This window comes from Oncorhynchus tshawytscha, unplaced genomic scaffold, assembly GCF_018296145.1.
Source record: "Oncorhynchus tshawytscha isolate Ot180627B unplaced genomic scaffold, Otsh_v2.0 Un_contig_527_pilon_pilon, whole genome shotgun sequence".
Lineage (NCBI taxonomy): Eukaryota > Metazoa > Chordata > Actinopteri > Salmoniformes > Salmonidae > Oncorhynchus > Oncorhynchus tshawytscha.
This window is the reverse complement of record NW_024609535.1, coordinates 50001-66634: the sequence shown is the minus strand read 5'-3', so window position 1 is coordinate 66634 and position 16634 is coordinate 50001. Positions and strand designations below refer to the sequence as shown.

At 41.8% G+C, this 16634-nt stretch overlaps 1 protein-coding gene across 1 annotated transcript in view; it reads right to left on the bottom strand.

The window, feature by feature from the left end:
* Positions 1 to 890: 890 nt before the first annotated feature.
* Positions 891 to 16634, bottom strand: part of LOC121845049 (CD209 antigen-like protein C) — a 25312-nt gene continuing 9568 nt past the window's right edge. Inside the window, exons 2-3 of the mRNA XM_042315754.1 lie at positions 1743 to 1832; positions 891 to 1499 (exon numbers count right to left, since the gene is read on the bottom strand). Of these exons, the coding sequence (XP_042171688.1) occupies positions 916 to 1499; positions 1743 to 1832 (674 nt within the window). The 3' untranslated portion in view covers positions 891 to 915. The remainder of the gene's footprint in view (positions 1500 to 1742; positions 1833 to 16634) is intronic.

Below are 16634 nucleotides of genomic sequence, written 5' to 3'. Positions count from 1 at the left end.
TCTTCCCAACCCTAGCCATCCCCATGCTCTTCCCAACCCCAACCCTCCCCAAGCTCTTCCCAACCCTAGCCATCCCCAAGCTCTTCCCAACCCCAGTCCTCCCCAAGCTCTTCCCAACCCCAGCCATCCCCAAGCTCTTCCCAACCACAGCCATCCCCAAGCTCTTCCCAACCACAGCCATCCCCAAGCTCTTCCCAACCCCAGCCCTCCCCAAGCTCTTCCCAACCCCAGCCCTCCCCATGCTCTTCCCAACCCCAGCCCTCCCCAAGCTCTTCCCAACCCCAGCCCTCCCCAAGCTCTTCCAACCCCAGCCCTCCCCAAGCTCTTCCCAACCCCAGCCCTCCCCAAGCTCTTCCCAACCCCAGCTCTCCCCAAGCTCTTCCCAACCCCAGCCCTCCCCAAGCTCTTCCCAACACCAGCCCTCCCCAAGCACTTCCCAACACCAGCCCTCCCCAAGCACTTCCCAACCCCAGCCCTCCCCAAGCTCTTCCCAACCACTCCCCAATCACTTCCCAACCCCAGCTCTCCCCAAGCTCTTCCCAACCCCAACCCTCCTCAACCCCAGCCCTCCCCAAGCTCTTCCCCTCCCCAACCCTCCCCAATTCCAGCCCTCCCCAAGCTCTTCCCAACAACTCCCGAAGCTCTTCCCAACCCTCCCCAATTACAGCCCTACCCAAGCTCTTCCCAACCCCAACCCTCCCACCCCAGCCCCCTCAAGCTCTTCCCAACCCTCTCTGCCCCAGCCCTCCCAACCCAACCCCCCAGGCTCTTCCCAACCCTCCCCAACCCCAACCCTCCCCAACCCCCAATATCTTTACAACCCTCCCCAACCCCAGCTCCCCCAAGCTCTTCCCAACCCTCCCCAACCCCAGCCCCCCCCAAGTTCTTCCCAACCTAAACCTGTTATTGATAGACTTAACACAGCTGCCTTTCACAGATCCAACCATTTTTGAGGTTACATGGCACATCATTCCAAGCCACTACTGGGTCCTTTTGAGTGTTATCAACCAAAGCGCAGTCTTCTCCCTGCAAATCATTTGGCTCCCCTTTGTTCCAGTAACTTGTGGTCAGTGGTGTGCCGTCCACCCATCTCCAGGTTCCCTCAACTTCTATGTCCGTCAGACCAAACCAGGCTTTTTTGTTGAACGCTTTGATTAAAGCCTGTTCCTCTCTGCTGTTGATGATCACCAGGTTTGCTCCTCTCACCTGACAGTCCTTTCTGCTCCCGTCCCACGTTTTCTCATCAGTGGAGATGTAGTAACAACTGCAGCAAGACCTTATCCAGTCTTGGGGACATGTGCCATATTTATTACAGGTCTGTAGCTGGTCTCTCTCTTTGGTCAGGTTGTTATAACTGGTCTGTAGCTGTTCTCTCTCTTTAGACAGGGAACTATAACTGGTCTGTAGCTGGTCTCTCTCTTTGGTCAGGGTGTTATAACTGGTCTGTAGCTGGTCTCTCTCTGCAGTCAGGTTGTTGTAACTGTTCAATAGGTTTCTCTCTGTGAAATAACGTGATCAACAACCAAGTTAATCAGACATCTCCAGGGTTGGGGTCAATTCAATTTAAATTCCAGTCAATTCAGGAAGTACACTGGAATTCCAATTATCTTCAATGCTTTTCAATGAGGAACATTTGAAATTTGGTTTACTTTCTGAATTGACTGGAATATAAATGTAATTGATCCCTGGTCATTACACCACTGATGATGAAGAATGTTTGAGTGAGAACATGTCAAACTCACGGTAGAGAAACAGGCCTATGATCCCAGCCAGTAGGAGAACACACAGCAGCCCCAGACACACTGCAGCAGCTAGGAAACGTCTCTTCCACACTGAAGCACAAATTATCATCATAAGAACTTTATCAGGTATTTGCGTCTATTTGTGTAGAGTAGCTCTGTCAAGCACTGAGTAAAATAGACAAGCTTGACTTGGCTCACAGCACAACAACTGAGTTCTGGTACCTCAAATGTTCTGTTGCTTGAGTTGCAGCCCCTGTGGAAAAAACGTCATTGACCAGCATAGGCAGGTGACCAGCCTTCATTGTGTTTTCACTGGTGACCAGCCTTTGTTGTGTGACGTTAAAGACATTTCTTGGGGATCTGTGTCCCTTCCACGGGATGGTTGAGCTAATGTAGGCTAATGCGATTAGCATGAGGTTGTAAATAACAAGAACATTTCCCGGGACATAGACATATCTGATATTGGCAGAAAGCTTAAATTCTTGTTAATCTAACTGCACTGTCCAATTTACATTAGCTATTACTGTGAAACAATACCATGCTGATGTTTGAGGAGAGTGCCCAATTCTGAACATGAAAAGTTAATAATAAACAAATTAGGCACATTTGGGCAGTCTTGACAACATTTTTGAACAGAAATGCAATGGTTCATTGGATCAGTCTAAAACGTTGCACATACACTGATCTAAAAGCCAAAATCTAAAATGCACCTGGGCTGGAATAATAATAATGTATTATGGCTTTTCAAAGATGATGGCACAAAAAAAAAATACAAAAGAGCGGTTGGTTTGTTTCTTTGTATTATCTTTTACCAGATCTATTGGGTTATATTGAATGACATTCCTTTCACATTTTCACAGCTTCAAAGTGTTTCCTTTCAAATGGTACCAAGAATGCATATACTTGCTGCAGGGCCTGAGCTACAGGCAGTTAGATTTCGGTATGTCATTTCAGGTGAAAATTGATCAAAAGGGGCGGATCCTTAAAACTATTGGCCGATAGTGTCACGGAAGAATCGGACCAAAATGCAGTTTGGGTTCATCATCTTTATTTATGAGAACCGACACAAAAACAATAAAGGACAATAAATGCCAATACAGGACAAAGAAACGAACGTGCAGCTCAAAGGCAACAATACAAAAACAAGATCCCACAACCAACAGGTGGGAAAAAGCTGCCTAAGTATGATCCCCAATCAAAAACAACGATAGACAGCTGCCTCTGATTGGGAACCATACCAGGCCAACCTAGAAATAAAGAAACTAGAATGCCCACCCTAGTCACACCCAGACCCAAAATAGAGAATGAAGGATCTCTAAGGTCAGGGTGTGACAGATAGCTTGTTGGCCTGTCTTCCTGATTGGTACCTCTATTGCCTCCTTCCAGCTGCCTGGTAGTTTCCTCCTACACTCTGTTGTTCAACAACAAAACCTTATCCAGTGCCTCATTACTAAGACGGGCCAACATAACATAGCACACCTCATCTTTACCACGTGAAGTTAACCCAGTCTTACCTATTGCCCTTTTCACCTCTGCCATGGTAAATGGTCCATTCATCATTTACATCCTCCCTCCTGTTCTGCACTCCAGGATGCTCCTCTCTCATTCTCTCTCTCCCCCTCTGCCCCTCCTCGGACAAATTTACAGTTGGATAAATGCTTTGGCCATCATCTCTAACTTCTTCTCTTCTGCTACTGCCACATCCTACCACCTCGTCAACACTGGATCATCCCACTCCCTTCTGACTCATCCTCTTAATCATCTCCCACAGGTGTCACCCTTCCAATGGTATCACAGAACTGATGCCAACATGATCTCCACAGTTCCCCTTCAAACCCGTCCTCCCTTTCTCTCCTCGGGAATAGTTGTTTCAATAGAATGAGGAAGTGAGGTCACGATCACCAGTGTAAAGGCCTCCAACCGACACTACTGACTACACGACTCTACTGGCTCCACCTAGTAGTACCAATACCTTTCAGGGCCTTTCAACTAATCCAATCTGTTAGTAGGACTTATTGCACCCGTTAGTCAAATGTTTTTATGTTTTTATTTTTAGATAGTTTAGGTCAGGGATCATCAAGTAGATTCAGCCGCGTGCCTGTTTGTTCTCAAAATCATTTGTAGACTCAAAATTGACCATAAGAAGCCCAAACATATATAATATTTCACTAAAACATAATCAATTCAAAATTTGAATTTTAAATATACATTTTGTGACTCTGTCAGGAGTGGATTAGGAATAGGAATTAAACGTAATTTTGCAAGCCGGCATATTGTGACTTGAAACTGATCTCCAGTGTCCAAAACACAGCAAGGTCAACAACAAAAACACAATGAAGCCTGGACGGCATAACATGCTAGATCAGCATGCATCGGACCAGCATGGACCAGCTTGAAATTGATGCTAGTCTATGCTGTTTTTTTCAGCATATGGTGGAGTTCAGAAACCCAAAATGAATACCGGCTGTTACCTGAACGTTGACCACCAACTGCATCCTTCTTGCTGGACATGATGGTTCTTTGATTGGCATATATACAATCATCAATATCCATGGTATTTATTTATCAGGTTCTTCGTCTTCGAATGTCTACTACTCTTGTAACTTCTACTGTTGTATCTTCTACTGTTGTATCTTCTACTGTTGTATCTTCTACTGTTGTATCTTCTACTGTTGTATCTTCTACTGTTGTATCTTCTACTGTTGTATCTTCTGCTGTTGTATCTTCTACTGTTGTATCTTCTACTGTTGTAACTTCTGCTGTTGTATCTTCTACTGTTGTAACTTCTACTGTTGTAACTTCTACTGTTGTATCTTCTACTGTTGTAACTTCTACTGTTGTAACTTCTACTGTTGTATCTTCTACTGTTGGATCTTCTACTGTTGTATGTTCTACTGTTGTAACTTCTACTGTTGTATCTTCTACTGTTGTATCTTCTACTGTTGTAAAGTCTGCTGTTATCTCAGTTGTAGGTTCCTGTCTGTTCGCTGCACAGCTGGAGTCTCTGTGTGACTCAGTCTAATGTCAGAGACAGTTTTAACAGTCAACCTCATTAAAGGGGAAACTGTCTAACCAATAGTACGACACTAACCAACACCATGTGACCACAGACTTAGAATCATGTTTGTTTATCACAGTGAAGATTAGTTTGTATAATTAGTTTATATTAGTTTAGTTTACCACAGTGTATATTAGTTTGTATATTTAGTTTATATTAGTTTAGTTTACTACAGTGTAGATTAGTTTGTATATACAGTTGATATTTGTTTAGTTTACCACAGTGAAGATAAAATAATTGAAATGCTGAAATGCTGCAATACGTCTTGTACTGTCGTCAGCCATCAATGGCAATGTAGATATAGTATAGTATATACTATGCTGTCTCCTGTGTAGAGTTGTATATACTATGCTGTCTCCTGTGTAGAGTTGTATATACTATGCTGTCTCCTGTGTAGAGTTGTATATACTATGCTGTCTCCTGTGTGACATGGACACCAGAGATAATAGTTCATCAGAGACATTTACTCACACCCCTCCTTTCCTCTTTCGGGGACGGAGGGGGAGTATATATGTCTAAGGTTTTCACACATATTTTCTCTCTCTCTGTCTGTCGCTGCCTGTATGTCTGTTAGTTTATCTGTGTCTCCCTCTCTCTCTCCATCTCTGTCTGTCTGTATCTCCCTCACTCCCCCTCTCTGTCTGTCTGTATCACCCTCTCTCTCCCCCTCTCTGTCTGTCTGTATCACCCTCTCTCTCCCCCTCTCTGTCTGTCTGTGTCTCCCTCTCTCTCCCCCCCTCTCTGTCTGTCTGTGTCTCCCTCTCTCTCTCCCCCTCTCTGGCTGTCTGTGTCTCCCTCTCACTCCCCATCTCTGTCTGTCTGTATCACCCTCTCTCTCCCCATCTCTGTCTGTCTGTATCTCCCTCACTCCCCCTCTCTGTCTGTCTGTATCACCCTCTCTCTCCCCCTCTCTGTCTGTCTGTATCTCCCTCTCTCTCCCCCTCTCTGTCTGTCTCCTGCCTGTCTGTCTCTTATGAACTGTAGATGTAAGAGGGTGAAAAAAAAAAATGAGCATGCACAGCAGAGAAGTCTAGTCTAACTCTTCATACTGCTACAACGTGATAGCTGCAGGACCTAAACAGCAGAGAAGTCTAGTCTAACTCTTCATACTGCTACAACCTGATAGCTGCAGGACCTAAACAGCAGAGAAGTCTAGTCTAACTCTTCATACTGCTACAACCTGATAGCTGCAGGACCTAAACAGCAGAGAAGTCTAGTCTACCTCTTCATACTGCTACAACCTGATAGCTGCAGGACCTAAACAGCAGAGAAGTCTAGTCTAACTCTTCATACTGCTACAACGTGATAGCTGCAGGACCTAAACAGCAGAGAAGTCTAGTCTAACTCTTCATACTGCTGCAACGTGATAGCTGCAGGACCTAAACAGCAGAAAAGTCTAGTCTAACTCTTCATACTGCTACAACCTGATAGCTGCAGGACCTAAACAGCAGAGGAGTCTAGTCTAACTCTTCATACTGCTACAACCTGATAGCTGCAGGACCTAAACAGCAGAGAAGTCTAGTCTACCTCTTCATACTGCTACAACCTGATAGCTGCAGGACCTAAACAGCAGAGATGTCTAATGTTTTCTCTTCTGTCTCAGTGAGGAGAGTTATTCAGAGATATGTGTTAGACTGTATGTGTGCATCTGTCTCAGAGGGGTTTCAGTGGTCATGTCATTCACACCATTTGAAACTCAGTCGGTCCACTTCCTGTTATATTTTAAGCAGTGGTTTAATCTGAGACTCTGATGTGATGTTGAAAACAGCAGCAGGATGAACAGTAGCTCAATGCAAGACGGTGAACTCACAAAGAATAACTGTTGTCTCCTGTGTGACATGGACAACAGAGATAATAGTTATTCAGAGATGTCTCTGTCTTTTTTCAGAGAGGGCCTGAGATCTAAATTTACTGTCTCCTGTGTGACATGAACACCAGAGATACAAGTTATTCAGAGATGTCTCTATCTCTTTTCAGAGAGGGCCTGAGGTCTAAATGTAATGTCACTTCCAATTTCCTCTTCTGGGGAAGGAGGGAGGGGAGTCTAAATGTCTAAGATTCTTTCTCTCTCCATCTCTCTCTCTACATCTCTGTCTCTCTCTCTCTACATCTGTCTCTCTCTCTCTCTCTCTCTACATCTGTCTCTCTCTCTCTCTCCGTCTCTCCCTCTCTCTCTCTCTCTCTCTCTACATCTGTCTCTCTCTCTCTCTCTACGTCTCTCCCTCTCTCTCAATCTCTCTCTACATCTGTCTCTCTCTCTCTCTCTCTACGTCTCTCCCTCTCTCTCTCTCTCTCTCTACATCTCTCCCTCTCTCTACGTCTCTCTCTCTCTCTACGTCTCTCTCTCTCTCTCTCTCTCTCTCTCTCGAACAGAGAAAGCATCAAGGTAATGAGGTGATGTTTCCATGCGTTTTTGTGGCTCGGACTCGACACCAAGACTACTGTGTGCAATTGTGTATGATAGAAACCCAACACTATTGCTATTATTTATTCTGGTCAAATTACATAGCCTCGTGGGCTCTACCTTTTAACATACTGTATCTACCATGTAACATACTATATCTACCATGTAACATACTGCATTGTAACATACTGTATCTACCATGTAACATACTGCATTGTAACATACTGTATCTACCATTTGACATACTGTATCTACCATGTAACATACTATATCTACCACGTAACATACTGCATTGTAACATACTGTATCTACCGTGTAACATACTGTATCTACCATGTAACATACTGCATCTACCATGTAACATACTATATTGTAACATACTGTATCTACCATGTAACATACTGTATCTACCGTGTAACATACTGCATCTACCATGTAACATACTATATTGTAACATACTGTATCTACCATGTAACATACTGCATCTACCATGTAACATACTATATTGTAACATACTGTATCTACCGTGTAACATACTGTATCTACCATGTAACATACTGCATCTACCATGTAACATACTATATTGTAACATACTATATCTACCACGTAACATACTGCATTGTAACATACTGTATCTACCGTGTAACATACTGTATCTACCATGTAACATACTGCATCTACCATGTAACATACTGTATTGTAACATACTGTATCTACCATGTAACATACTGTATTGTAACATACTGTATCTACTATGTAACACACTGTATTGTAACATACTGTATTGTAACATACTGTATCTACCATGTAACATACTGTGTTGTAACATACTGTATCTACTATGTAACATACTGTATTGTAACATACTGTATCTACCATGTAACATACTGTATTGTAACATACTGTATCTACTATGTAACACACTGTATTATAACATACTGTATATACTATGTTACGTACTGTATCTACCATGTCACATACTGTATCTACCATGTAACATACTGTACCTACCATGTAATACTGTATTGTAACATACTGTATCTACCATGTAACACACTGTGTCTACCATGTAACATACTGTATCTACCATGCAACATACTGTATTGTAACATACTGTATCTACCATGTAACATACTGTATCTACCATGTAACATACTATATCTACCATGTAACATACTGTATCTACCATGTAACACACTGTGTCTACCATGTAACATACTGTATTGTAACATACTGTATCTACCATGTAACATACTGTATTGTAACATACTATATCTACCATGTAACACACTGTGTCTACCATGTAACATACTGTATTGTAACATACTGTATTGTAACATACTGTATCTACCATGTAAAATACAGTATTGTAACATACTGTATCTACCATGTAAAATACAGTATTGTAACATACTGTATCTACCATGTAACATACTGATCTACCATGTAACATACTGTATCTACCATGTAACATACTGATCTACCATGTAACATAGTGTATTGTAACATACTGTATCTACCATGTAACATACTGTATTGTAACATACTGTATCTACCATGTAACATACTGTATTGTAACATACTGTATCAACCATGTAACATACTGTATTGTAACATACTGTATCTACTATGTAACATACTGTATTGTAACATACTGTATTGTAACATACTGTATCTACCATGTAACACACTGTGTCTACCATGTAACATACTGTATCTACCATGTAACATACTGTATTGTAACATACTGTATCTACCATGTGACATACTGATCTACCATGTAACATACTGTATTGTAACATGCTGTATCTACCATGTAACATACTGTATTGTAACATACTGTATCTACCTTGTAACATACTGATCTACCATGTAACATACTGTATTGTAACATACTGTGTTGTAACATACTGTATCTACCATGTAAAATACAGTATTGTAACATACTGTATCTACCATGTAAAATACAGTATTGTAACATACTGTATCTACCATGTGACATACTGATCTACCATGTAACATACTGTATTGTAACATACTGTATCTACCATGTAACATACTGTATTGTAACATACTGTATCTACCTTGTAACATACTGATCTACCATGTAACATACTGTATTGTAACATACTGTATTGTAACATACTGTATCTACCATGTAAAATACAGTATTGTAACATACTGTATCTACCATGTAAAATACAGTATTGTAACATACTGTATCTACCATGTAACATACTGATCTACCATGTAACATACTGTATTGTAACATACTGTATCTACTATGTAACATACTGTGTTGTAACATACTGTATCTACTATGTAACATACTGTATTGTAACATACTATATCTACCATGTAACATACTGTATTGTAACATAGTGTATCTACCATGTAACATACTGTATTGTAACATACTGTATCTACCATGTAACATACTGTATCTACTATGTAACATACTGTATTGTAACATACTGTATCTACTATGTAACATACTGTATTGTAACATACTGTATATATTATGTAACATACTGTATTGTAACATACTGTATCTACTATGTAACATACTGTATTGTAACATACTGTATCTACTATGTTACGTACTGTATTGTAACATACTTTATCTACTATGTAACATACTGTATTGTAACATACTGTATCTACTATGTAACATACTGTATCTACCATGTAACATACTATATTTACCATGTAACATACTGTATTGTGACATACTGTATCTACAATGTAACATACTGTATCTACTATGTAACATACTGTATTGTAACATACTGTATCTACTATGTAACATACTGTATTGTAACATACTGTATCTACTATGTAACATACTGTATTGTAACATACTGTATTGTAACATACTGTATCTACCATGTAACACACTGTATTATAACATACTGTATCTACCATGTAACATACTATATCTACCATGTAACATACTGTATTGTAACATACTGTATCTACCATGTAACATACTGTATTGTAACATACTGTATCTACTATGTAACATACTGCATTGTAACATACTGTATCTACCATGTAACATAATGTATTGTAACATACTGTATTGTAACATACGGTATCTACCATGTAACACACTGTGTTATAACATACTGTATCTACCATGTAACATACTATATCTACCATGTAACATACTGTGTTTTAACATACTGTATCTACCATGTAACATACTGTATTGTAACATACTCTATCTACCATGTAACATACTGTATTGTAACACTGTATCTACCATGTAACATACTGTATTGTAACATACTGTATCTACCATGTAACATACTGTATTGTAACATACTGTATCTACCATGTAACATACTGTATTGTAACATACTGTATCTACGAAGTAACATACTGTATTGTAACATACTGTATCTACCATGTAACATACTGTATCTACCATGTAACATACTGTACCTACCATGTAACATACTGTATTGTAACATACTGTATCTACCATGTAACACACTGTATTATAACATACTGTATCTACCATGTAACATACTATATCTACCATGTAACATACTGTATTGTAACATACTGTATCTACCATGTAACATACTGTATTGTAACATACTGTATCTACTATGTAACATACTGTATTGTAACATACTGTATCTACCATGTAACATAATGTATTGTAACATACTGTATTGTAACATACTGTATCTACTATGTAACATACTGTATTGTAACATACTGTATCTACCATGTAACATAATGTATTGTAACATACTGTATTGTAACATATGGTATCTACCATGTAACACACTGTGTTATAACATACTGTATCTACCATGTAACATACTATATCTACCATGTAACATACTGTGTTTTAACATACTGTATCTACCATGTAGCATACTGTATTGTAACATACTCTATCTACCATGTAACATACTGTATTGTAACACTGTATCTACCATGTAACATACTGTATTGTAACATACTGTATCTACCATGTAACATACTGTATTGTAACATACTGTATCTACCATATAACACACGGTATTGTAACATACTGTATCTACCATGTAACACACGGTATTGTAACATACTGTATCTACCATGTAACATACTGTATCTACCATGTAACATACTGTACCTATCTACATGTAACATACTGTATTGTAACATACTGTATCTACCATGTAGCATACTGTATTGGAACATACTGTATCTACTGTATGTAACATACTGTATCTACCATGTAACATACTGTATCTACCTATGTAACATACTGTATTGTAACATACTGTATCTACCATGTAACATACTATGTATTGTAACATACTGCATCTACAATGTAACATACTGTATTGTAACATACTGTATCTACCATGTAACATACTGTATCTACCATGTAACATACTGTATTGTAACATACTGTATCTACCAAGTGGCATACTGCATTGTAACATACTGTATCTACCATGTAACACACATACTGTATCTACCAACTGTAGTAACATACTGTATTGTAACATACTGTATCTACCATGTAACATACTATATTGTAACATACTGTATCTACCAAGGAACATACTGTATCTACCATGTAACATACTGTATCTACCATGTAACATACTGTATTGTAACATACTGTATCTACTATGTTACTTACTGTATCTACCATGTCACATACTGTATCTACCATGTAACATACTGTACCTACCATGTAACATACTGTATTGTAACATACTGTATCCACCATGTAACATACTGTATCTACCATGTAACATACTGTATTGCAACATACTGTATCTACTATGTTACTTACTGTATCTACCATGTCACATACTGTATCTACCATGTAACATACTGTACCTACCATGTAACATACTGTATTGTAACATACTGTATCTACCATGTAACACACTGTATCTACCATGTAACATACTGTATCTACCATGTAACATACTGTATCTACCATGTAACATACTGTATCTACCATGTAACATACTGTATCTACCATGTAACATACTGTATCTACCATGTAGATACATGTACTTCCGGCGCCGACAGAGATGGCCGCCTCGCTTCGCGTTCCTAGGAAACTATGCAGTTTTTTGTTTTTTTACGTGTTATTTCTTACACTAGTACCCCAGGTCATCTTAGGTTTCATTACATACAGCCGAGAAGAACTACTGAATATAAGATCAGCGTCAACTCACCATCAGTACGACCAAGAATATGTTTTTCGCGATGCGGATCCTGTGTTCTGCCTTACAACCAGTGTAACGGAGTGGATTACATGCAGCGACCCAAAAACGACTCAGAAAAAGAGGGAAACGAAGCGGTCTTCTGGTCAGACTCCGGAGACGGGCACACCGTGCACCACTCCCTAGCATTCTTCTCGCCAATGTCCAGTCTCTTGACAACAAGGTTGATGAAATCCGAGCAAGGGTAGCATTCCAGAGGGACATCAGAGACTGCAACGTTCTCTGCTTCACGGAAACATGGCTCACTGGAGAGACGCAATCCGAAGCGGTGCAGCCAGCGGGTTTCTCCACGCATCGCGCGGACAGAAACGAACATCTTTCTGGTAAGAAGAGGGGCGGGGGCGTATGCCTTATGACTAACGTGACATGGTGTGATGACAGAAACATACAGGAACTCAAATCCTTCTGTTCACCTGATTTAGAATTCCTCACAATCAAATGTAGACCGCATTATCTACCAAGAGAATTCTCTTCGATTATAATCACAGCCGTATATATCCCCCCCAAGCAGACACATCGATGGCTCTGAACGAACTTTATTTAACTCTCTGCAAACTGGAAACGATTTATCCGGAGGCTGCATTCATTGTAGCTGGGGATTTTAGCAAGGCTAATCTGAAAACAAGACTCCCTAAATTTTATCAGCATATCGATTGCGCAACCAGGGGTGGAAAGACCCTGGATCATTGTTACTCTAACTTCCGCGACGCATATAAGGCCCTGCCCCTCCCCCCTTTCGGAAAGGCTGACCACGACTCCATTTTGTTGATCCCTGCCTACAGACAGAAACTAAAACAAGAGGTTCCCACGCTGAGGTCTGTCCAACGCTGGTCCGACCAAGCTGACTCCACACTCCAAGACTGCTTCCATCACGTGGATGTTTCGTATTGCGTCAGACAACAACATTGACGAATACGCTGATTCGGTGTGCGAGTTCATTAGAACGTGCGTTGAAGATGTTGTTCCCATAGCAACGATTAAAACATTCCCTAACCAGAAACCTTGGATTGATGGCAGCATTCGTGTGAAACTGAAGGCACGAACCACTGCTTTTAATCAGGGCAAGGTGTCTGGTAACATGACTGAATACAAACAGTGCAGCTATTCCCTCCGCAAGGCTATCAAACAAGCTAAGTGCCAGTACAGAGACAAAGTAGAATCTCAATTCAACGGCTCAGACACAAGAGGCATGTGGCAGGGTCTACAGTCAATCACGGACTACAGGAAGAAACCCAGCCCAGTCACGGACCAGGATGTCTTGCTCCCAGGCAGACTAAATAACTTTTTGCCCGCTTTGAGGACAATACAGTGCCACTGACACGGCCTGCAACGAAAACATGCGGTCTCTCCTTCACTGCAGCCGAAGTGAGTAAGACATTTAAACGTGTTAACCCTCGCAAGGCTGCAGGCCCAGACGGCATCCCCAGCCGCGCCCTCAGAGCATGCGCAGACCAGCTGGCCGGTGTGTTTACGGACATATTCAATCAATCCCTATACCAGTCTGCTGTTCCCACATGCTTCAAGAGGGCCACCATTGTTCCTGTTCCCAAGAAAGCTAAGGTAACTGAGCTAAACGACTACCGCCCGTAGCACTCACATCCGTCATCATGAAGTGCTTTGAGAGACTAGTCAAGGACCATATCACCTCCACCCTACCTGACACCCTAGACCCACTCCAATTTGCTTACCGCCCAAATAGGTCCACAGACGATGCAATCTCAACCACACTGCACACTGCCCTAACCCATCTGGACAAGAGGAATACCTATGTGAGAATGCTGTTCATCGACTACAGCTCGGCATTCAACACCATAGTACCCTCCAAGCTCGTCATCAAGCTCGAGACCCTGGGTCTCGACCCCGCCCTGTGCAACTGGGTACTGGACTTCCTGACGGGCCGCCCCCAGGTGGTGAGGGTAGGCAACAACATCTCCTCCCCGCTGATCCTCAACACTGGGGCCCCACAAGGGTGCGTTCTGAGCCCTCTCCTGTACTCCCTGTTCACCCACGACTGCGTGGCCATGCACGCCTCCAACTCAATCATCAAGTTTGCGGACGACACAACAGTGGTAGGCTTGATTACCAACAACGACGAGACGGCCTACAGGGAGGAGGTGAGGGCCCTCGGAGTGTGGTGTCAGGAAAATAACCTCACACTCAACGTCAACAAAACTAAGGAGATGATTGTGGACTTCAGGAAACAGCAGAGGGAACACCCCCATCCACATCGATGGAACAGTAGTGGAGAGGGTAGCAAGTTTTAAGTTCCTCGGCATACACATCACAGACAAACTGAATTGGTCCACTCACACAGACAGCATCGTGAGGAAGGCGCAGCAGCGCCTCTTCAACCTCAGGAGGCTGAAGAAATTCGGCTTGTCACCAAAAGCACTCACAAACTTCTACAGATGCACAATCGAGAGCATCCTGGCGGGCTGTATCACCGCCTGGTATGGCAACTGCACCGCCCTCAACCGTAAGGCTCTCCAGAGGGTAGTGAGGTCTGCATAACGCATCACCGGGGGCAAACTACCTGCCCTCCAGGACACCTACACCACCCGATGCTACAGGAAGGCCATAAAGATCATCAAGGACATCAACCACCCGAGCCACTGCCTGTTCACCCCGCTGTCATCCAGAAGGCGAGGTCAGTACAGGTGCATCAAAGCTGGGACCGAGAGACTGAAAAACAGCTTCTATCTCAAGGCCATCAGACTGTTAAACAGCCACCACTAACATTGAGTGGCTACTGCCAACACACTGTCAATGACACTGACTCTACTCCAGCCACTTTAATAATGGGAATTGATGGGAAATGATGTAAATATATCACTAGCCACTTTAAACAATGCTACCTTATATAATGTTACTTACCCTACATTATTCATCTCATATGCATACGTAGATACTGTACTCTCTATCATCGACTGCATCCTTATGTAATACATGTATCACTAGCCACTTTAACTATGCCACTTGGTTTACATACTCATCTCATATGTATATACTGTACTCGATACCATCTACTGTATCTTGCCTATGCTGCTCTGTACCATCACTCATTCATATATCCTTATGAACATATTCTTTATCCCCTTACACTGTGTATAAGACAGTAGTTTTTTTGGAATTGTTCGTTAGATTACTCGTTGGTTATTACTGCATTGTCGGAACTAGAAGCACAAGCATTTCGCTACACTCGCATTAACATCTGCTAACCATGTGTATGTGACAAATAAAATTTGATTTGATGATTTGATTTGATTTTAACATACTGCATCTACCATGTAACATACTGTGTCTACTATGTAACATACTATATTGTAACATACTGTATCTACAATGTAACATACTGTATCTACCATGTAACATATTCAATTGTGTCAATTTGATTTATACCAGGAACACTTACACCCTCCTCCTCTCCCTCTCTCTATACTCTCTGTCAGCTCAGTACCTCTCTCTCTCCCTCCTCCTCTCCCTCTCTCCCTCTCTCTATACACTCTGCCAGCTCAGTACCTCTCTCTCTCCCTCCTCCTCTCCTCCTATCTATACTCTCTGCCAGCTCAGTACCTCTCTCTCTCCCTCCTCCTCTCCTCCTCTCCCTCTCTCTATACACTCTGCCAGCTCAGTACCTCTCTCTCTCCCTCCTCCTCTCCTCCTCTCCCTCTCTCTATACACTCTGCCAGCTCAGTACCTCTCTCTCTCCCTCTCCCTAGGCTCTTCTCTGTTACACACACACACACACACACAGAGACACACACACACGCACACACACACACACACAGACACACACACACACACACACACACACATAGACACACACACACACAGAGAAGTGGGAACGGTCAGTGAGGACAGGGTGGCGTTGTGTGGGAGAGACCCCCAGCTGCATCTGAGTTTTATTCTGATCGAATTTCTCCCTCTATGATTTTATCCAACTAACACACAGAGAGGGAGAGAGAGTTAAGCTCTGGGGTCATTTTGACACCGCGGGACTCGACATCTCCTGTCTGGTCATTAGGTATGATTACATCACAAACACACACAGAGAGGGAGAGAGAGTTAAGCTCTGGGGTCATTTTGACACAGCAAGACTCGACATCTTCTTCCAAACTTCCAGCATGTTTTCACATCTCCTGTCTGGTCATTAGGTATGATTACATCTCAGACAAACA